Source organism: Procambarus clarkii, chromosome 22, assembly GCF_040958095.1.
Source record: "Procambarus clarkii isolate CNS0578487 chromosome 22, FALCON_Pclarkii_2.0, whole genome shotgun sequence".
NCBI classification, from domain to species: Eukaryota; Metazoa; Arthropoda; class Malacostraca; order Decapoda; family Cambaridae; genus Procambarus; species Procambarus clarkii.
In genome coordinates, this window is record NC_091171.1 from 38,575,385 (window position 1) to 38,600,503 (window position 25,119).

A 25,119-nucleotide genomic window follows, 5' to 3' on the forward strand; every position below is an offset into this window, starting at 1 on the left:
AATAATACAGGCAGAATACAGTTCCAGCCCAGCTACAGTACACTCTAGCTCTCCTCCCTCCAACTATACTACTACTAATACCTCCTATCAGCGTTACTACTAATACCTCCTATCAGCGTCACCTGCCCCCCCTCCCAACTATTGTCAGTATTAGCACTGATAGTAGTAGAAATGGCAGCTTAGAGAGGACATTTAGGTTTTTGCAAAAATCCTCGCTAATCTGCCACCCGTTTTAAGCCAAAATTCACATCGGAGTGAGTCCATCTTCGCGTAATATGTCAAGCATTTGCTTGGATTGGATATGGGAAAGGCTGTATGGTCAGATTGAATCTCACCATGGATACTAAAAGAAGGAGCAGATGCACTATGCTTACTGCTTTCAATGGTGTATAACAAGTCACTGGTGACAGGTGAACTGCCAAACATATGGAAGACGTTTAATGTAGTCCCGATATACAAAAACAGTGACAGACTGGAGGCACTGAATTACTGGCCAGTGTCTATCTTGCATATCATGCAAAGTTATGTGTAATTTTGAAAAATTTTGAGAAGCTTGTGAGAATCTCAATCTTAATTCTCATACAATGCAAGGTATAAGAAGATTGCGAGAAAAATTAGTAGAACCTCTATAGAAAATAACTTCGTAACCCATCACCAGCATGGGTTCTGGGATGGCAAATCTTACCTCACAGGTTTAATAGAATTCTATGATCAGGCGACAAAATATTCGACAAGAAGGAGAAGGGTGGACAGACTGCAAATTTTTGGATTACCAAAAAGCTTTTGTACACCATAGAAGACATGTACATAAAATGGAGATACAAGTAGGAATGAAAGGGTAGGTTCTCCAATGGATAATGAAGCAACAGAAGACAGCGAATCACTATGAGGGGTGAGGTCTCAGAGAATCCCCCCACCACCGCCACCTTACCACAAGCTAGCATCAATACCACTACCACACCCCTAGGATTACTACTACCACCACAACCGTCACCACCACCGTCACTAGCACCACCACTGCACCACTAATATTATCACAACCATCACCACCACCGTCACTAGCACCACCACTGCACCATTAATATTATCACAACCATCACCACCACAGTCACTAGCACCACCACTGCACCACTAATATTATCACAACCATCACCACCACCGTCACTAGCACCACCACTGCACCACTAATATTATCACAACCATCACCACCACCGTCACTAGCACCACTACTGCACCATTAATATTATCACAACCATCACCACCACAGTCACTAGCACCACCACTGCACCACTAATATTATCACAACCATCACCACCACCGTCACTAGCACCACCACTGCACCATTAATATTATCACAACCATCACCACCACAGTCACTAGCACCACCACTGCACCACTAATATTATCACACCCACCACCACACACCACTAGCATCACCACCACACCAATAGCAATACCACCACAACCACACTTTATGTTAAGCAGACGCCGACCGAGGCGAACACATTTTTTTCCCACAAGTACAGTAGTCAGACACACAGCGTATTATCTCAGGTTGAAAGATGCAATTATGAAAATCTGTCAAATAACCCATAAGATGTACCTGGACGGTCTGGAAACATTGTTGAGGGTTAATAAGCTCTACGAAAAGTGGTAAATTTGAGTGGCGTTAACAACAAGCCAACGGTACATGACGAATCTTCACGAAGGACGTCGGGAGTAAGGATTAATTATACTCAACAAATGAACAGTCACGGTAAACAATGGTGTTTGTTAGCATTCTGTTTGTTTGAGAGAGATCCAGTGACTCGTTACACGCTAATATTCGTCATTTGAAATAGAAAGTGTGTTAGTGGCGTCACTAGCTCTAACCTAAGAGAAAGGTCCCTTGAGAGATTATCACCTCATATTCCCCCTCACTTTCCTGCCCTCATGCTGTACACCCCCGCACTGGGTCACTCCCAAGCTCTCTCCTTCATAACTATCCTCAACTCTTACCTGACACGGGGAAGATAGAAACCGTTAAACTACACCCGTATCACTAACAGGTATCCTCTGCAAGTTGCTAGAGACTGATCCGAAGCAGGCTAGTGGAACATTTAGAACAGAACAACTTTGTCTCAAGGTTCCAGCACGGTTTTAGTAAAGGAAAATTTTGCTTGATAAACTTGCTGGAGTTCTAAAACAAAATGGCGAAAATCAAACAAGAGGAAAAGGGATGGCAGACTGCATATTTCTTGACTGTCAAGAGGCATTTTATATGGTCCCATATGAAAGACTCCTACTGAAACTAAAAAAGCAGACTGGCGTTTCTGGGAGAGTCCCAAGATGGATTGGAGAACATCTCTCAGAAAGGAAGCAAATACCATATATATATATATATATATATATATATATATATATATATATATATATATATATATATATATATATATATATATATATATATATATATATATATATATAAATACAAATACCTATATATATATATATATATATATATAGGGTTACAGTGAGAGCAGAGGCATTGGAATGGAGAGAGGTTACGAGTGGATTACCACAATGGTCGGTTCTATTGCCCATCCTGTTTATAATATATGTCAGTTACCTGGCAGAGGAAATTGCTTCCTTCATATCAATGTTTCCAGATGATGCAAAACTAATGAGAAAAGTCAGGTCAGGCTTAGATTGTGATGCATTGCAAGCGGATTTCTTCCACCACAACGACACCACCAGCATCACTATCACCACCACAACGACACCACCAGCATCACTATCACCACCACAACGACACCACCAGCATCACTATCACCACCGCCACGACACCACTAGCATAACTATTACCACCACCACCACACCACCAGCATCACTATCATCACCACCACCACACTACCAGCATCGCTATCGCCACCACCATGACAATACTAGCATCAGTATCACCACTACCTCCGTAACATCAGCGGCATATGCGAGGTTGGCTAACATCAGAACTGCCTTCAGAAACCTGTGAAAGGAATCATATATATATATATATATATATATATATATATATATATATATATATATATATATATATATATATATATGCGAACAAGCCTGAATGGTCCCCAGGACATATGCAACTGAAAACTCACACCCCAGAAGTGACTCGAACCCATACTCCCAGAAGCAACGCATCTGGTATGTACAAGACGCCTTAATCCACTTGACCATCACGACCGGACATAATGAGGTGATAGCCGAGGCTATTTGAACCACCCCACCGCCGGCACTCGGATAGTTATCTTGGGCATAGCATTTTACCAAATCACCTCATTCTTTGGGGCAACACATGAGGAACACAAATGCGAACAAGCCTGAATGTGAGTTTTCAGTTGCATATGTCCTGGGGACCATTCAGGCTTGTTCGCATTTGTGTTCCTCACGTGTTGCCCCAAAGAATGAGGTGATTTGGTAAAATGCTATGCCCAAGATAACTATCCGAGTGCCGGCGGTGGGGTGGTTCAAATAGCCTCGGCTATCACCTCATTATGTCCGGTCGTGATGGTCAAGTGGATTAAGGCGTCTTGTACATACCAGATGCGTTGCTTCTGGGAGTATGGGTTCGAGTCACTTCTGGGGTGTGAGTTTTCAGTTATATATATATATATATATATATATATATATATATATATATATACTTTTTCTTGTGTCCTCTTAATGTTCATTTTTTGTATAAAATCAGATATGTAACTGTATAACCTTGCATAATAAAGTGTACATCATAATAAAAAAAAAGGGGGTGGTAGGAGAAGTGAACACTCTTTCGTATTCAGAGTTAAATGTCAAGTTTTTCCCTGAGTGCTCTGTGTTCCCTTCTCTGAGGCTGTGGGTCCCTATAATCACACCAGTGGTGGTACCCCCCTATATATATATATATATATATATATATATATATATATATATATATATATATATATATATATATATATATATATATATATATATATATATATAAAGGAATTGGGGGACAAATTGATCAGCGCTACAAAAGACCAGAGAGCAAAAAGTTTCTTGTTCCAGCGCCTCAGTGTTGCGATTCAGAGGGGAAATGCCTGTTGCGTCTTGGGCACTAGTCCAACTTCAGAGGAATTCGAAGAAGTGTTTGACTTGCAACAATGATCGAACCCGTCTGTGACATTCATCAATGTTTCCCATTGTTGTGTTTTTCAAGAGATCCATAACCTTTAAGCACCTTTTTGCATTATTATTTTTGTATCAACCCATGTATATCTTGTAACCATCAAATGCATAATAAAGCACAAAAAATAAAAAAGGAAAGGGGTGGTAGGAGAAAAGCACACAGAAACTGTATTGGAGGGGATCTAAACATTCCCTCTAATGCGTTATGTGTGGTTTCCTCCGAGGCTATGGGTCCCCCTTCTTCCAGCTAGAGGTGGTACTCCCTTCCATATAAAAAAAAATAAAATAAATAAAAAAAAAAAAAAAAATATATATATATATATATATATATATATATATATATATATATATATATATATATATATATATATATATATATATATATATATTTTTTTTTTTTTCATATATAGGAAGGGAGTACCACCTCTAGCTGGAAGAAGGGGGACCCATATATATATATATATGTGTGTATATCACGAAAATAAACACGTGATTAAGAATGTGACAATGTCAGACCACGGAGGAAAAATAAAACAGGAATTTCCTTAAGTACTTTCGTACATTAAATACATCAGAAGTGGGACCTTCTGAAGATGTATTTAATATACGAAAGTACTAAAGGAAATTCCTGTTTCATATATATATATATATATATATATATATATATATATATATATATATATATATATATATATATATATATATTATTAAATATGACCGAAAAAGTAAGATTAATAATTCTAACACGAATTTTCTCAATCTTTCGTACATTACGCTTCACTGTTGGAGGTAAATCAAAAATCACTTCTCCAAAATTCATTTTTATTTCTAGTCTGACGCGACACGGGCGCGTTTCGTAAAACTTATTACATTTTCAAAGACCGTGCTCTCAGCCACAGCTCAGAATGGAAGCAAGTCGACGAAGAACTCTGTAGGGTAAGGCAGGTCCTAGTCAATAACGGCTTCTCCAATGGTTTCATCGAAGACATCATAAGAAGGAAAGTGAAAAGCCATGCAACCTCTGAAGAGACAACTAACACAACACCTATACCCCCTATTAGACTATTTTACAGGAACTTCTTTTCCACAGCTCATAAAACGGAGGAAAGGGTCCTGAAAGATATTGTTAATAGAAACGTTATCCCTACAGACAAAAATCAGAGGATACAACTGACGATTTACTATAAAACCAGAAAAACGGCCAGCCTACTCATGAGAAACTCTCCAGACACAAAACAGAACGCTTTAAAAGAGACTAATGTCGTCTATGCCTTCAAATGCCCACTTGGGGACTGTAAGCTCCAAAAAACCCAGTATATAGGCAAGACAACAACATCTCTTTCTAGGCGTTTAACGATGCATAAGCAACAGGGCTCCATTAAGGAACATATAATCTCTTCCCATAACCAAACCATCGCCAGAGAAATCCTAGTAAACAACACAGAAATCATCGATAGATACAGCGATAGCAGGCGGCTTGACGTTTGCGAGGCACTACACATCAAGAAGTCAACACCAGCAATCAACAGCCAATTATTGCACAACTATATTCTACCCACCTCAAGACTCCGCTCCAATATAGAAGCATCAAGAAATATGGACCAATAGGCTTTCTACAAACACTTCTATTCAATACCCATTGTTTCTGTTCTGTCTTGTGTTGATACTTTTAATACCCTATTAATATCCCCTCCTGTTCTGTCTTGTGTTAATGCCACATCACCCTTCCCACCTCACTCAAATGTAGATATAAAATCAGAGATACGTTCTAATCAGTTGTGTATTTGTGAAGTCTTTGAAAATGTAAAAAGTTTTACGAAACGCGCCCGTGTCCCGTCAGACTAGAAATAAAAATGAATTTTGGAGAAGTGATTTTTGATTTACCTCCAACAGTGAAGCGTAATGTACGAAAGATTGAGAAAATTCGTGTTAGAATTATTAATCTTACTTTTTCGGTCATATTTAATAATATATGTCTACAGGAAAGACTGCTACCAAAATATACTAATATTAAAGTGCACGACCCAGCAGCAAGGAATCAAGCCTTCACGATAAAATATCGCCAGGATCTGATTCGTGATCAGATATACAAGGCAGAGAATGAAATCAAAGACAACAAAACGCAACTACTTCATGCTACAAACGAGTGGAGAAATAGCAACATCGACCATAGTATCCGTACCCGCATTGAACAACACCTCGACATCCTCACAGACCAACATCACCTCAGCACTGAAACAAGGATTATCAAGAAACTAACAACATTATATGGAGGACCTATGGCAATTCCACGACCAAGAGATGGCTTCCTGAACCTTGCAGGAATTAACCTCACTGAGGACCAAGTCACTCTCCTAAATCTGGGCATAAACTGTCATGTTATGTCCAGACCGAGTGAAATGGCCCGGAAAGTAGAGTTGGAAATTCTGTTGGACGACATATTCGACCTCGAGACACAAAAGAAGGTCACTACCAAAGATACCTTACAAGCAGAACTTATTGCAGAAGGAGGAAAGAATCGAGGCAACTACAGAAGCACCATACTGTCCCCCGAGCTTAAAGCGGCAGCTAAAAGCCTTCGTGAGAACAAGGAGATAGTTGTCAGGAGAGGTGACAAGTCGCCAATATATGTCATTCTTAAAAAAGACGAATATCTGGCGAAAATGAACATCATACTCTCTGACCAAACTAAGTTCCAAAGGGTAACGAAGGACACTACAGCCGAATTAAAAGCAAAGGTCAACAAACTGATCGAAACTGTAAACGCCAAGAAATCCGGACTCCACCTGCCAAAGATCATTGGGGAATATAAACCTGGATATGCGTATGGAAATGTCAAGACGCACAAGCCTGGAAACCCACTTCGGCCAATCATTAGCCAGATACCCACACCCACGTACAGACTGGCAAAGCGACTCAACGGCCTGCTGACTCCTTATGTTCCTTGCGCCTTCAGCCTGAAGTCTCCAAAGGAATTTGTGGACTTACTGCGGGGCACACGGGCCACAGGGATAAGAGCCTCGTTGGACGTAGAATCCCTGTTTACCAACGTACCTGTGGACGAGACAATCGGAATGATAGCCGACAGAGTGTATCGTGATCCAGCCTGTACTCCTCTTGACATGCCAGAAAGTATTCTGAGGAAACTACTCCAAGCTTGTACTAAAGAGGCACCCTTCTTGAGCCCGGATGGGCACATGTATAAGCAAGTAGATGGGGTCGCCATGGGTTCTCCCCTAGGTGTCCTGTTTGCAAACTTCTACATGGGTACCATCGAGCAAAAAGTCTTAGTCGACATGAACTTGAAACCGGCCATATACTGCAGGTATGTTGACGACATTTTTACACAGGTACCTGATGTCAGACATCTGCAGAAGCTGAAGGAGGCATTTGAGCAGAGTTCCGTGCTGCGTTTCACTTACGAGACGGAAAAGGATGGGAAGCTGCCTTTTCTAGATGTAACAGTCATGGAAAAGGGCGGAGGTTTCCACACTGCAGTCTACACTAAGGAAACAAACATAGGAATGTGCCTAAATGCCAACAGCGACTGCCCTGACAGGTACAAGAGGAGTGTTGTTAACGCATACGTCGACCGTGCTCTCAGCCACAGCTCAGAATGGAAGCAAGTCGACGAAGAACTCTGTAGGGTAAGGGGTAAGGCAGGTCCTAGTCAATAACGGCTTCTCCAATGGTTTCATCGAAGACATCATAAGAAGGAAAGTGAAAAGCCATGCAACCTCTGAAGAGACAACTAACACAACACCTATACCCCCTATTAGACTATTTTACAGGAACTTCTTTTCCACAGCTCATAAAACGGAGGAAAGGGTCCTGAAAGATATTGTTAATAGAAACGTTATCCCTACAGACAAAAATCAGAGGATACAACTGACGATTTACTATAAAACCAGAAAAACGGCCAGCCTACTCATGAGAAACTCTCCAGACACAAAACAGAACGCTTTAAAAGAGACTAATGTCGTCTATGCCTTCAAATGCCCACTTGGGGACTGTAAGCTCCAAAAAACCCAGTATATAGGCAAGACAACAACATCTCTTTCTAGGCGTTTAACGATGCATAAGCAACAGGGCTCCATTAAGGAACATATAATCTCTTCCCATAACCAAACCATCGCCAGAGAAATCCTAGTAAACAACACAGAAATCATCGATAGATACAGCGATAGCAGGCGGCTTGACGTTTGCGAGGCACTACACATCAAGAAGTCAACACCAGCAATCAACAGCCAATTATTGCACAACTATATTCTACCCACCTCAAGACTCCGCTCCAATATAGAAGCATCAAGAAATATGGACCAATAGGCTTTCTACAAACACTTCTATTCAATACCCATTGTTTCTGTTCTGTCTTGTGTTGATACTTTTAATACCCTATTAATATCCCCTCCTGTTCTGTCTTGTGTTAATGCCACATCACCCTTCCCACCTCACTCAAATGTAGATATAAAATCAGAGATACGTTCTAATCAGTTGTGTATTTGTGAAGTCTTTGAAAATGTAAAAAGTTTTACGAAACGCGCCCGTGTCGCGTCAGACTAGAAATAAAAATGAATTTTGGAGAAGTGATTTTTGATTTACCTCCAACAGTGAAGCGTAATGTACGAAAGATTGAGAAAATTCGTGTTAGAATTATTAATCTTACTTTTTCGGTCATATTTAATAATATATGTCTACAGGAAAGACTGCTACCAAAATATACTAATATATATATATATATATATATATATATATATATATATATATATATATATATATATATATATATATATATATATATATATATATATATATTAGTATATTTTGGTAGCAGTCTTTCCTGTAGACATATTTTATTAAATATGACCGAAAAAGTAAGATTAATAATTCTAACACGAATTTTCTCAATCTTTCGTACATTATGCTTCACTGTTGGAGGTAAATCAAAAATCACTTCTCCAAAATTCATTTTTATTTCTAGTCTGACGCGACACGGGCGCGTTTCGTAAAATTTATTACATTTTCAAAGACTTCACAAATACACAACTGATTAGAACTTGCGTTTCCCTGATTTTATATCTACATTTGAGTGAGGTGGGAAGGGTGATGTGGCATTACATTTGAGTAAGGTGGGAAGGATGATGTGGCATTAGAGGATATTAATAGGGTATTAAAAGTATCAACACAAGACAGAACACGAAACAATGGATATTGAATAGAAGTGTTTGTAGAAAGCCTATTGGTCCATATTTCTTGATGCTTCTATATTGGAGCGGAGTCTTGAGGTGGGTAGAATATAGTTGTGCAATAATTGGCTGTTGATTGCTGGTGTTGACTTCTTGATGTGTAGTGCCTCGCAAACGTCGAGCCGCCTGCTATCGCTGTATCTATCGATGATTTCTGTGTTGTTTACTAGGATTTCTCTGGCGATGGTTTGGTTATGGGAAGAGATTATATGTTCCTTAATGGAGCCCTGTTGTTTATGCATCGTTAAACGCCTAGAAAGAGATGTTGTTGTCTTGCCTATATACTGGGTTTTTTGGAGCTTACAGTCCCCAAGTGGGCATTTGAAGGCATAGACGACGTTAGTCTCTTTTAAAGCGTTCTGTTTCGTGTCTGGAGAGTTTCTCATGAGTAGGCTGGCCGTTTTTCTGGTTTTATAGTAAATCGTCAGTTGTATCCTCTGATTTTTGTCTGTAGGGATAACGTTTCTATTAACAATATCTTTCAGGACCCTTTCCTCTGTTTTATGAGCTGTGGAAAAGAAGTTCCTGTAAAATAGTCTAATAGGGGGTATAGGTGTTGTGTTAGTTGTCTCTTCGGAGGTTGCATGGCTTTTCACTTTCCTTCTTATGATGTCTTCGATGAAACCATTGGAGAAGCCGTTATTGACTAGAACCTGCCTTACCCTACAGAGTTCTTCGTCGACTTGCTTCCATTCTGAGCTGTGGCTGAGAGCACGGTCGACGTATGCGTTAACAACACTCCTCTTGTACCTGTCAGGGCAGTCGCTGTTGGCATTTAGGCACATTCCTATGTTTGTTTCCTTTGTGTAGACTGCAGTGTGGAAACCTCCGCCCTTTTCCATGACTGTTACATCTAGAAAAGGCAGCTTCCCATCCTTTTCCGTCTCGTAAGTGAAACGCAGCACGGAACTCTGCTCAAATGCCTCCTTCAGCTCCTGCAGATGTCTGACATCAGGTACCTGTGTAAAAATGTCGTCAACATACCTGCAGTATATGGCCGGTTTCAAGTTCATGTCGACTAAGACTTTTTGCTCGATGGTACCCATGTAGAAGTTTGCAAACAGGACACCTAGGGGAGAACCCATAGCGACCCCATCTACTTGCTTATACATGTGCCCATCCGGGCTCAAGAAGGGTGCCTCTTTAGTACAAGCTTGGAGTAGTTTCCTCAGAATACTTTCTGGCATGTCAAGAGGAGTACAGGCTGGATCACGATACACTCTGTCGGCTATCATTCCGATTGTCTCGTCCACAGGTACGTTGGTAAACAGCGATTCTACGTCCAACGAGGCTCTTATCCCTGTGGCCCGTGCGCCCCGCAGTAAGTCCACAAATTCCTTTGGAGACTTCAGGCTGAAGGCGCAAGGAACATAAGGAGTCAGCAGGCCGTTGAGTCGCTTCGCCAATCTGTACGTGGGTGTGGGTATCTGGCTAATGATTGGCCGAAGTGGGTTTCCAGGCTTGTGCGTCTTGACATTTCCATACGCATATCCAGGTTTATATTCCCCAATGATCTTTGGCAGGTGGAGTCCGGATTTCTTGGCGTTCACAGTTTCGATCAGTTTGTTGACCTTTGCTTTTAATTCGGCTGTAGTGTCCTTCGTTACCCTTTGGAACTTAGTTTGGTCAGAGAGTATGATGTTCATTTTCGCCAGATATTCGTCTTTTTTAAGAATGACATATATTGGCGACTTGTCACCTCTCCTGACAACTATCTCCTTGTTCTCACGAAGGCTTTTAGCTGCCGCTCTAAGCTCGGGGGACAGTATGGTGCTTCTGTAGTTGCCTCGATTCTTTCCTCCTTCTGCAATAAGTTCTGCTTGTAAGGTATCTTTGGTAGTGACCTTCTTTTGTGTCTCGAGGTCGAATATGTCGTCCAACAGAATTTCCAACTCTACTTTCCGGGCCATTTCACTCGGTCTGGACATAACATGACAGTTTATGCCCAGATTTAGGAGAGTGACTTGGTCCTCAGTGAGGTTAATTCCTGCAAGGTTCAGGAAGCCATCTCTTGGTCGTGGAATTGCCATAGGTCCTCCATATAATGTTGTTAGTTTCTTGATAATCCTTGTTTCAGTGCTGAGGTGATGTTGGTCTGTGAGGATGTCGAGGTGTTGTTCAATGCGGGTACGGATACTATGGTCGATGTTGCTATTTCTCCACTCGTTTGTAGCTCAAATGTAATGCCACATCACCCTTCCCACCTCACTCAAATGTAGATATAAAATCAGGGAAACGCAAGTTCTAATCAGTTGTGTATTTGTGAAGTCTTTGAAAATGTAATAAGTTTTACGAAACGCGCCCGTGTCGCGTCAGACTAGAAATAAAAATGAATTTTGGAGAAGTGATTTTTGATTTACCTCCAACAGTGAAGCATAATGTACGAAAGATTGAGAAAATTCGTGTTAGAATTATTAATCTTACTTTTTCGGTCATATTTAATAAAATATGTCTACAGGAAAGACTGCTACCAAAATATACTAATGTTAAAGTGCACGACCCAGCAGCAAGGAATCAAGCCTTCATGATAAAATATCGCCAGGATCTGATTCGTGATCAGATATACAAGGCAGAGAATGAAATCAAAGACAAAAAAACGCAACTACTTCATGCTACAAACGAGTGGAGAAATAGCAACATCGACCATAGTATCCGTACCCGCATTGAACAACACCTCGACATCCTCACAGACCAACATCACCTCAGCACTGAAACAAGGATTATCAAGAAACTAACAACATTATATGGAGGACCTATGGCAATTCCACGACCAAGAGATGGCTTCCTGAACCTTGCAGGAATTAACCTCACTGAGGACCAAGTCACTCTCCTAAATCTGGGCATAAACTGTCATGTTATGTCCAGACCGAGTGAAATGGCCCGGAAAGTGGAGTTGGAAATTCTGTTGGACGACATATTCGACCTCGAGACACAAAAGAAGGTCACTACCAAAGATACCTTACAAGCAGAACTTATTGCAGAAGGAGGAAAGAATCGAGGCAACTACAGAAGCACCATACTGTCCCCCGAGCTTAGAGCGGCAGCTAAAAGCCTTCGTGAGAACAAGGAGATAGTTGTCAGGAGAGGTGACAAGTCGCCAATATATGTCATTCTTAAAAAAGACGAATATCTGGCGAAAATGAACATCATACTCTCTGACCAAACTAAGTTCCAAAGGGTAACGAAGGACACTACAGCCGAATTAAAAGCAAAGGTCAACAAACTGATCGAAACTGTGAACGCCAAGAAATCCGGACTCCACCTGCCAAAGATCATTGGGGAATATAAACCTGGATATGCGTATGGAAATGTCAAGACGCACAAGCCTGGAAACCCACTTCGGCCAATCATTAGCCAGATACCCACACCCACGTACAGATTGGCGAAGCGACTCAACGGCCTGCTGACTCCTTATGTTCCTTGCGCCTTCAGCCTGAAGTCTCCAAAGGAATTTGTGGACTTACTGCGGGGCGCACGGGCCACAGGGATAAGAGCCTCGTTGGACGTAGAATCGCTGTTTACCAACGTACCTGTGGACGAGACAATCGGAATGATAGCCGACAGAGTGTATCGTGATCCAGCCTGTACTCCTCTTGACATGCCAGAAAGTATTCTGAGGAAACTACTCCAAGCTTGTACTAAAGAGGCACCCTTCTTGAGCCCGGATGGGCACATGTATAAGCAAGTAGATGGGGTCGCTATGGGTTCTCCCCTAGGTGTCCTGTTTGCAAACTTCTACATGGGTACCATCGAGCAAAAAGTCTTAGTCGACATGAACTTGAAACCGGCCATATACTGCAGGTATGTTGACGACATTTTTACACAGGTACCTGATGTCAGACATCTGCAGGAGCTGAAGGAGGCATTTGAGCAGAGTTCCGTGCTGCGTTTCACTTACGAGACGGAAAAGGATGGGAAGCTGCCTTTTCTAGATGTAACAGTCATGGAAAAGGGCGGAGGTTTCCACACTGCAGTCTACACAAAGGAAACAAACATAGGAATGTGCCTAAATGCCAACAGCGACTGCCCTGACAGGTACAAGAGGAGTGTTGTTAACGCATACGTCGACCGTGCTCTCAGCCACAGCTCAGAATGGAAGCAAGTCGACGAAGAACTCTGTAGGGTAAGGCAGGTTCTAGTCAATAACGGCTTCTCCAATGGTTTCATCGAAGACATCATAAGAAGGAAAGTGAAAAGCCATGCAACCTCCGAAGAGACAACTAACACAACACCTATACCCCCTATTAGACTATTTTACAGGAACTTCTTTTCCACAGCTCATAAAACAGAGGAAAGGGTCCTGAAAGATATTGTTAATAGAAACGTTATCCCTACAGACAAAAATCAGAGGATACAACTGACGATTTACTATAAAACCAGAAAAACGGCCAGCCTACTCATGAGAAACTCTCCAGACACGAAACAGAACGCTTTAAAAGAGACTAACGTCGTCTATGCCTTCAAATGCCCACTTGGGGACTGTAAGCTCCAAAAAACCCAGTATATAGGCAAGACAACAACATCTCTTTCTAGGCGTTTAACGATGCATAAACAACAGGGCTCCATTAAGGAACATATAATCTCTTCCCATAACCAAACCATCGCCAGAGAAATCCTAGTAAACAACACAGAAATCATCGATAGATACAGCGATAGCAGGCGGCTCGACGTTTGCGAGGCACTACACATCAAGAAGTCAACACCAGCAATCAACAGCCAATTATTGCACAACTATATTCTACCCACCTCAAGACTCCGCTCCAATATAGAAGCATCAAGAAATATGGACCAATAGGCTTTCTACAAACACTTCTATTCAATATCCATTGTTTCGTGTTCTGTCTTGTGTTGATACTTTTAATACCCTATTAATATCCTCTAATGCCACATCATCCTTCCCACCTTACTCAAATGTAATGCCACATCACCCTTCCCACCTCACTCAAATGTAGATATAAAATCAGGGAAACGCAAGTTCTAATCAGTTGTGTATTTGTGAAGTCTTTGAAAATGTAATAAGTTTTACGAAACGCGCCCGTGTCGCGTCAGACTAGAAATAAAAATGAATTTTGGAGAAGTGATTTTTTATTTACCTCCAACAGTGAAGCATAATGTACGAAAGATTGAGAAAATTCGTGTTAGAATTATTAATCTTACTTTTTCGGTCATATTTAATAAAATATATATATATATATATATATATATATATATATATATATATATATATATATATATTTATATATATATATATATATATATATATATATATATATATAATATATATATGGTAGGGTTGGTTAGGTTCGGTCATATATCTACGTTAATTTTAACTCCAATAAAAAAAATTTAGCTCATATATAATGAAATGGGTAGCTTTATCATTTCATAAGAATAAAATTAGAGAAAATATATTAATTCAGGAAAACATGGCTTATTAGGCAAATCGGGCCATGCATAGTAGGCCGAGAAGTGCATTCTGGCTACTAGGTACGACATTATATATATATATATATATATATATATGGACCATATATATATATATATATATATATATATATATGTCGTGCCTAGTAGCCAGAACACACTTCTCAGCCAACTATGCAAGGCCCAATTTGCCTAATAAGCCAAGTTTTCATGAATTAATTGTTTTTCGACTACCTAACCTACCTAACCTAACCTAACCTAACTTTTTCGGCTACCTAACCTAACCTAACCTATAAAGATAGGTTAGGTTAGGTTAGGTAGGGTTGGTTAGGTTCGGTCATATATCTACGTTAATTTTAACTCCAATAAAAAAAAATTGACCTCATACATAATGAAATGGGTAGCTTTATCATTTCATAAGAAAAAAATTAGAAAAAATATATTAATTCAGGAAAACTTGGCTTATTAGGCAAATCGGGCCTTGCATAGTAGGCCGAGAAGTGCATTCTGGCTACTAGGTACGACATATATATATATATATATATATATATATATATATATATATATATATATATATATATATATATATATATAGGCCAATCGGCTCCCAGCATGGAGCCCGTATCTTGTCAAGCAAGACAAGGCTGGAAAAAGTTCAGAGGTATGCCACTACGCTAGTCCCAGTACTAAGAGGCATGAGTTATGAGGAAAGGCTGCGTGAACTGCACCGCACGTCGCTGGAAGACAGAAAAAACTCGGGAAGACATGATCACCACATACATAATTCTCAGGGGAATTGACAGGGTAGACAAGGATGGATTATTTAACAAGAGTGGTACACTCACAAAAGGACACAAGTGGAGACTTAGTTCCCAAATATGCCACAGACACATTAGAAAGAAGAGTAGTTAGCATATGGCATACACTAGGAAGTGATGCCGCGGAGGCTGACTCCAGACACAGTTTCAAGTGTAGATATGAGAGAGCTCGAGAAGCTCAGGAATCTATACACTTGTAGAATGGCGGTTGAGAGGCGGGACCAAAGAACCTAAGCTCAACCCCCGTAAGTACAACTAGGCGAGTACTAGCATCGTGACCACCACACGACTAGTAGCTTTACCGCTGAGCATAACGTAACACTCTCTCCCACAGGAAGTGCTACCTACACTGGGGGGAGGTGATGGACCTTCTCGCGCTCATCAATGGAGCCGTCAACTTCCTCCTCTACTATATCATGTCTCATCAGTTCCGGGTTACCTTCCGCTCGCTCCTATCTCCACCTCAGCCCGTCAACTTGTCACCACGGCTTCCGGGCGAGACAGTTTCCACTCAGCTCTAGGTGAAAGTTCGGCCCACAGCTGATAAAAGCCACATAACGCGTTGTTTACCGTAGTTAAGGATGATGTACGCTCCGTCACCTGAATGAGGCTTATACTGCATTGTGTGTGGTACAGACTCAGTCTACCGCAGTGTTTTTAGGAGCTATATTGCTAGATTGTAGAGGCCTTCGCTATATTGTTGCTATTCCTAATAAGTAATAGGGATAGAATCTTGGAACCTCCACCTCATCATCTTGTCCAAGATTCTGGCCTGGTGGCATCTTCTAGTAAGTATCCCTCAATACTGGAATCTTAGCTGTTGCTCGTTTAGCCCCACTTGTTTGGAAGTGGTTAATTGGTACCACTTGGCCACCAACTTTTTGTACCTGTACCACATCATTGATCCATCGTTCATCCACCAGTGAACAAAATTCAGCATTCTTCGATACTGTGTTTCATCTCGTACAACATTTATATAATGGTTTGTTTCTTTTTCTTTTTCCTCGCCATTCTTCTTTTCCCCCCTATTTCTCCTCCAGTAGTCACCGGAAGATGCTTACGTAAATTGTTCCGAAATCTTAAAAAATTGAGGCGATAAATATTTTAGTTGACAGTTGGAAGCCGCTGGTGACGATGCTGTTGACGCTGAGAGGCGGTCACTAGCAGGGATACCATTAGTAACTGGCAGTCCTATGGAAACCCCTAGATTCATGTGTGTTCCATGTTGAGCCAATATATGCTTCATGTGGACCCCATGTGTGTTCCATGTGGAGCCAAAATATGCTTTATGTGGAGCCAATATATACTTCATGTGGACCCCATGTGTGTTCCATGTGGAGCCAAAATATGCTTCATGTGGAGCCAATATATACTTCATGTGGACCCCATGTGTGTTCCATGTGGAGCCAATATATGCTTCATGTGGAGCCAAAATATGCGTCATGTGGAGCCAATATATACTTCATGTGGACCCAATGTGTGTTCCATGTGCAGCCAATATATGCTTCATGTGGAGCCAATATATACTTCATGTGGACCCAATGTGTGTTCCATGTGGAGCCAATATATGCTTCATGTGGAGCCAGTATATGCGTCATGTGGAGCCAATATATGCTTCATGTGGAGCCAATACATGCGTCATGTGGAGCCAATATATGCGTCATGTGGAGCCAATATATGCGTCATGTGGAGCCAATATATGCTTCATGTGGAGTCAATATATGCTTCATGTGGAGCCAATATATGCTTCATGTGGAGCCAATACACGCGTCATGTGGAGCCAATATATGCGTCATGTGGAGCCAATATATGTGTCATGTGGAGCCAATATATGCGTCATGTGGAGCCAATATATGCTTCATGTGGAGTCAATATATGTTTCATGTGGAGCCAATATATGCTTCATGTGGAGCCAATATATGCTTCATGTGGAGCCAATACATGCGTCATGTGGAGCCAATATATGCGTCATGTGGAGCCAATATATGCTTCATGTGGAGCCAATATATGCGTCATGTGGAGCCAATACATGCGTCATGTGGAGCCAATATATGCGTCATGTGGAGCCAATATATGCTTCATGTGGAGTCAATATATGTTTCATGTGGAGCCAATATATGCTTCATGTGGAGCCAATATATGCTTCATGTGGAGCCATTATATGCGTCATGTGGAGCCAATATATGCTTCATGTGGAGTCAATATATGTTTCATGTGGAGCCAATATATGCTTCATGTGGAGCCAATATATGCTTCATGTGGAGCCAATACATGCGTCATGTGGAGCCAATATATGCGTCATGTGGAGCCAATATATGCTTCATGTGGAGTCAATATATGCTTTATGTGGAGCCAATATATACTTCATGTGGAGCCAATATATGCTTCATGTGGAGTCAATATATGCTTCATGTGTGGCCCATGTGTGTTCCATGTAAAACCAATATATGCTGCATGTGGAGCCAATGTGTGTGTTCTACGTGGAGCCAGTAGATGCTTCTTGTGGAGCTCATATGTATATGGAACAAATATATAATGCAAGTGGAGCTCAAGTGTATTCCATGTGGAGCCAATATATGCTTCATGTGGAGGCAATATATGCATCATGTGGAGCCCCATATGTGTTCCATGTTATGCAAATATGTTCCATGTGGTGCATATATGTTCCATGTGGAGCATATATGTTCCATGTGGAGCATATATGTTCCATGTGGAGCATATGATAATATTAGTCCTATATGGGTTCCAAGGTCAATATGAGTTCCACGTGGAACCAATGTTAATTCCACGTATAGTCCATATTTGTTCTATAAGCCCAGGTGTGTTCCTTGTGAGGTTCATGTGGAGCCCAGGTGTGTTCCTTGTGAGGCCCATGTGGAGCCCAGGTGTGTTCCTTGTGAGGTCCATGTGGAGCCCAGGTGTGTTCCTTGTGAGGTTCAGGTGGACCCCAGGTGTGTTCCTTGTGAGGTCCATGTGGAGCCCAGGTGTGTTCCTTGTGAGGTCCATGTGGAGCCCAGGTGTGTTCCTTGTGAGGTCCATGTGGAGCCCAGGTGTGCTCCTTGTGAGGTCCATGTGGAGCCCAGGTGTGTTCCTTGTGAGGTCCATGTGGAGCCCAGGTGTGTTCCTTGTGAGGTCCATGTGGAGCCCAGGTGTGTTCCTTGTGAGGTCCATGTGGAGCCCAGGTGTGCTCCTTATGAGGTCCATGTGGAGCCCAGGTGTGTTCCTTGTGAGGTCCATGTGGAGCCCAGGTGTGTTCCTTGTGAGGTCCATGTGGAGCCCAGGTGTGTTCCTTGTTAGGTCCATGTGGAGCCCAGGTGTGTTCCTTGTGAGGCCCATGTGGAGCCCAGGTGTGTTCCTTGTGACGCAAATATGTGCTTCATGTGGGAACCATAATGTGTTCAGTGTGAAGTCAATGAGTATTCCATGTGGAGATAATGTGTGTTCCATGTGGATCCAATAAATGTTCTTGCTGGAGACCATATATGTTCCATGTGTATGCAATATATATTCCATATGGAGCAAATAAATGGTCCATGTGAGCCAATATGAGTTCCATGTGGAACCAATATGTGTTCTATGAGGAGTCAATATGTGTTATGTGTGTTCCATATGGAGCTCATGTATGTTACATGTGGAACCAATATGCGTTCCATGTGTAGCCTATATATGTTCCATGTGGAGCATATGTGGAGCCAATATGTGTTCTATGTGAAGCCAATTTGTTCAATATGGAGCTAATATGGGTTCCATTCGGTGTCAATATGATTTCCATGTCGAGCCAATTTGTGTTCCGTATGGAGCCAATATGTGTTTCACATGGAATGTGTGTTCCATGTGGAGTCAATATGTGTTCCATTTGGTACCAATAGGTGTTTTATGTGGTACCTATATGTGTTCCATGTTGAACCAATATGTTTTCTATACGAAGCCCATATATATGTGTTCCATATAAAGCCAGTAGGTTTTCAATGTAGAAAAAAATATGTGATCCATGTTGAGCTAATATTTGTGTGTTTCATGTGAACATACAGCCCATTCTCCTGTTTTGGTAGTACTTATAGTGACGATGAGGACCACAGTACATATACCGACGTTCAACACAACTAGAAAGTAGAAATCGGTACTATAGAATTTGGAAAGATCGGAAAAGATTTTCTATTTATATGGCAAAGACGAATTAAACTAAACTAACCTAACCTGTCTAGGCCTAATACATGCTACCCGTGGCCTAATATAGTACATATGTGTGCCAGACTAGGCCTAGGACTATTTAATTTTTTTTAGCCTATTTCTTCGGACTCTTATGAAGTGAATAGTACAAAATTATGCTATCTAATTCCTTAGTACGTCAATGTTTGTACTATGGTGCACAGTTACAAAAGTACTATCAAAACAGGAAGATAGGTAGGAAAATATGCATTCCATGTGGAGCCAATATGTGTGCCATGTATAACCAACATAGGATCCATGAGGATCTAATATGTGTTTCATGTGAAGACAATATTTTCCATGTGGAGCCAATGTATGTTTCTTGTGGACTATATATGCGTTCCATGTGGAGCCAATGTGTTCAATGTTGAACCCATATGTGTTTAATGCTGAGCCAATGTGTGTTCAATGTGGGGCACATGTGTGTTCCATGTGGAGCAAATATTCGTTCCGTGTGAAAATGATATGAATTCCTTGTGGGGCTCCCGTAATTGTTCGAGTTTGAGCCAAAATGTCTTCCATGTGGAACAACAATGTGTTATATATGGAGCCAACATATGTTCCATATGGAGCCCATATGTATTCCAAGTGGAGCCAATGTGTGTTTCATGTGAAAACAATATGTATTTTATGTGGAACTAATATGTGTTCCATTTGGAGCCGATATGTGTTGCATACTGAACGAATGCGTTTCATGTAGGGCCCATATGTGTTCCATGTGAAGCTAATATGTATTTCATGTGCAACCAATATATGTTCCAATTAGAGCCCATGTGTATTCCTTGTGGAGCCAGTATGTGTTCCATGTGGAACAAATATTGTTGTGTGTGGAACCCATATATGTTCCAAGTGGGTATCATATATGTTCCAAGTGGATATCATATGTGTTCCACGTGGAACCAATGTGTGTTCCATGTGGAGCAAATATGTGTTCCATGTGGAGCAAATATGTGTTCCATGTGGAGCCAAATATATGTTCCATGTGGAGCCAATACGTACTTCATGTGAAGACAACGTGTTCCATGTGGATAAAGTTTTATTTCATGTGGATCACATGTGTGTCCTATGTATAGTCAATATGTGTATCGTGTGGATCGGATCACTTGTGCGTTCCATGTGGATCTCATGTATGTGTTCCGTGCGGAGCCTTGCTCTGTCTAGCCAAACAAACTCCAAGGCAACGATCAGGAGAAACGAACAATAAACAACTTAGAGAGTCATTACTGGAAACTGGAATCCAGTGCCTCGCTCTTGTCTCGATCACTACCTGGCCCATTGGCGTCGATCTAAAGTAAATACCTTCAACGGAGAACATCTCGTTGACAGTATGTAATACGGTGTCTCCAGCATCCCTAGTAGGGATTTTCTAAAATCCCTACTAGGGGGCAAAGACTTGTAAATGCTAGTGCCAAAACACAAAACTCTTTGTGTTTGATATTTCCATCTACAACAGGTCAAATCATCACATAGGAGTCATGACAGGAATAACGGTTATTCGCTAAATGGAAAACGTTAATGGACGATCGTCAATTTAAATTTTAAATCGAACTTCAGTGCGAGGACTGTTTTACTAAAAGTTCATCCAAAAGAAAATTCTGAAAGCACTGAAGACATTTGAACGATCAATATTTATAGTTTGTTTTAAACGTAATACATGAACTAAGAAGTTCCTGATTCGATCACATGCTTTTCTTTGGCAATGTGTGCAATGATTTCACTTATTGGCTACCTAAAAAAAAAAGATGTTTATGTCCGGAAACTTTAACTACCATTTGGTCAGAGCCTGTAAAGAAATAGATAAATGATCTAAACTGTTAAATTAAACAAATAAGAGAGCCGTGGATAAAGAAAAATGTGGATTAATTATGCGCTATCATTAAAAAGAAACATTGTGTCAACGATCTGGTCTTGAAGGCACTGACTCTTTCCTGGAATGTTGACAGTGACATACTTTTATATTTAGGTTGCAGAGAACAAGAACACTTTCCTTTTAGGTTAGGAAGACAAAAGTACTATTCCTTTAGCTGAGAGCAGACAAGAAATCTTTCCCTTTAGGTTAGAGAAGACAAAAGTATTTCGCTCCGATAAGGGCATAAAGCAAGACAAATATGGGTGCCAACAGTAGCCTGCGCACCAATGCGACCATCAGTAAGCACAAGAGTAAATAGTGCTATCATCAGCAACATTGATGGTGCCTATTTGAATACTCTCTGCTATTAGTGGCCCTAGAGTGGGCCATTAATTGTTGTACTTTGTAGGATCTACTGCAGCAGCAACTGAACAACCACTAGGGCAGACGGAAGCATTAACATCACTGCCACCACCGCTGTCACCAGTAATAGTACAGTAATGCATCTCAGCTTGATTGACCTATGGCCTCTATGCATCCCTTGATAGTTTTATATTACTGCTCTCTGGAGCAGATACTTCGCTACATCGGACCCTATCACTTGTTATAGCGACTGTGATCGCGCGGTTTTGAGCACAATGTACTTTTGTTTACACTGTGGTATACAATCGTGGGTTGAATTTGAAACCAATGTTATCATATGCATACAACTTATTTTGTACATTAATTATAACAAAAATTATTATATGGTATATATAAAATATATAGTATAAAGAAAGCGCATTTTTTTGCTTCGTAAATTCTTGTATTATATATGTATGATTATACACTTGCGTGTTTAGCTTTTAAGTAACGGGAAAAGACAGCGCTGTTGGGGGAGACGTTATTACTCTTCTGGCCTTCCAAGCCCTCTTTTAAGGATACAGTGCCCTTTAAAACACCCCTAACCTACTTCATAAACCCTTTTCTCCTTCAAAGATTTCTCTCCTACTTCAAGGACCCCCTATGACTTCTTCAAGGAGCCTTCCCTTTTTCAAAGACCTTTCTCTTTTTCCGAGAATTCTTTCCATATTTCGAGGACCCCTCTCGTTCTTCATGGGGGTATCTCCCCACTACTTCAAGAAACCTCCGCTTCTTAGATGAGGGTTCTCATCTAAGAGAACTTAGATGAGAACTCCCTTCTCCGGTTCACTTTCCCTATTTTAATAACCCTTTCAATCTTCAGAGACCCATTCCTCTCCCTCTAAGAACACCTCTCCCCTTCCTTAAACGCAACTCTCTTACATCAAAACCCCAACCCCCCTTAAAGACTCCTTCCCCTACTTTAAAGACCTTTCCCCCACATTAAAAACCAAACCCCCAACTATAAAGTTCCCCAAATAACCTTTCCTTCCTCCAGAAGGATCCTCTACTACATCAAGGACCCTTGCCCCACTTCAAGGATCATTCCGCTACTTCAAGGCTTAACCTAAAGGACCCCTCACCTGACTTTGTCCCTGAGCCCCCAAGGTCACACAGGTGAGGTTAAGGGTCAACTGTGGTTTGCTACTGAGAGTCGACAGCACTATACCTAACCCGCAACTCAAACTAGTATTCAGTACAGTAAGAAAAAGATCAAGCAGTCCAGAAGGCATTTTTAGAATTAGTTCGTGTTATTTCATGTGCTTGAAACAATATGCTTAATTGTTTTTTTGTTTTCTTAGGTCTACAAATGTCTGATGACATGTTTATGACTGATTTTGACGAGTGAATTTCCTACGTTTTATGTCTTTTCAGTCAATATTTAAGTGGGAGATTAATGTTTTATATTATTTAGTTTTTAATTGGAGCTCTTCTGCACTATTTAAAAAACAAAGGATTTTCAAGTGCCTTCGGAGATGAAACCCGACATATAAAATATTAAACAATCAAACAACAGAGCCCGAACAGCAGAAGTAAACTAGTCAATTACGTGTTTACCACCTCTAAACAAGGGCCCTTTTGTGTTTTTAGTTTCGTTTTCCTTTAGATGAGCAATTAGAATAAAGGAAACGTAAACTATATTTGTTAGTGTAGTTGCTATGGTTGGCACAGCTAACGTGGTTGGTATGAATGGCACGGCTAGCATAGTTGGTATGGTTTGCACGGCTATCGTAGTTGATATGGTTTACACGACTCGCGTGGGTGGTATGGCTGGCGTTGCTGCTGTTGTTCGTATGGTTGACGTAGTTGTTATGACTGACATGGTAAATATTACTGGTATGGCCACCATGATCAATATGATTGACCTCACTGGCATTGTTAGTATGATTGGCGTAGTTAGTGTGGTGCTGGATCCTCTCCACCACAGTCTGTACCCCCGAGTCCTAATAACTCCACCCTATAGTTCACAATCCCACTCCCCCCCCCCCCCCAACACCGCTTCTGTAAGCGAATAGTTTACTCTCTGTCCTGTTGTTACAAACTGTGCCTTTGTTTTACCAAGTTTTTGTTCAGTTTGATTTTTTGTTTCTAATTGTTTTAATACGATAATGACAATTACATTAAAACTGTAAATATTCTGGATTCTTATTGTTCCTAATGGTATGTTCAAGCATCATCAAGGTATACAAATCACAAATAAATCACAATTGCATGATGTATCAATGATAAAATCATTTTAAGGTAATGTGTGACTTGAATTGGCGTTCTGGTTAGTCCCAGATACCAAAATTAACCCGCTCTGCCAAGATAGATGAAAAGCCGACCAATCCGGAACTCTACTGAATTTACTAGAAGGTTCTTGAGGCCCAGAACTACAGGCCAACCAGGATTTTTAGTTAGCCCCTACACTCTGGCTTGTGGGTTCAAGTCACCTCATTACTTCATAATGATTTTCCCGTTGATACATCTCGCCATTGTGATTTCTTTGTGATCTGAAGGAGGCGCGTAACGGTGTGGACTACATTATCCGTATTGCTAAAAGAGGAGGTAAATTCTAATGAGAAACTATTATATATTAAGGTAACAGCAGAGGAAATAAAGAAACAATAGCATCACTGCCTGAAACTAAAGCTAAAAGAAGCTGTACAGGCCCTCAGCGTACATCTGGTACTGATCTTTAATGGGTCACTAATAAAGTGGGAATTGCCCAGCCGCTAGAAGAAGGAAAATGCGGTGCCAGTCTACAAGAAAGGAGATATAGAACAGGCACTTAATTAATTACAGATCAGTGTCACTCACAAGCATCCCTTGCAAATTACTCGAAAGAATAATAAGGATAAGACTAGTTACAAACTTAGAAATAATTACGTATGTAAGCAAACATCAACATGGTTTTAGGGAGGGAAACCGGAGAATAGTCATATTTTGCCCAAATGGACATAGAGTTTCAAAACTACGATGGATATTTAAAATCTGTTTAACAAAAATA

General features: G+C 40.8%; 1 protein-coding gene across 1 annotated transcript in view; it reads left to right on the forward strand.

Annotated features, from left to right (window-relative positions):
* Positions 1-24,266, forward strand: part of LOC123748033 (G-protein coupled receptor dmsr-1) — a 95,692-nt gene extending 71,426 nt beyond the window's left edge. Inside the window, exon 6 of the mRNA XM_069328863.1 lies at positions 16,005-24,266. Coding sequence (XP_069184964.1) covers positions 16,005-16,191 — 187 coding nt within the window. The 3' untranslated portion in view covers positions 16,192-24,266. The remainder of the gene's footprint in view (positions 1-16,004) is intronic.
* Positions 24,267-25,119: the final 853 nt, after the last annotated feature.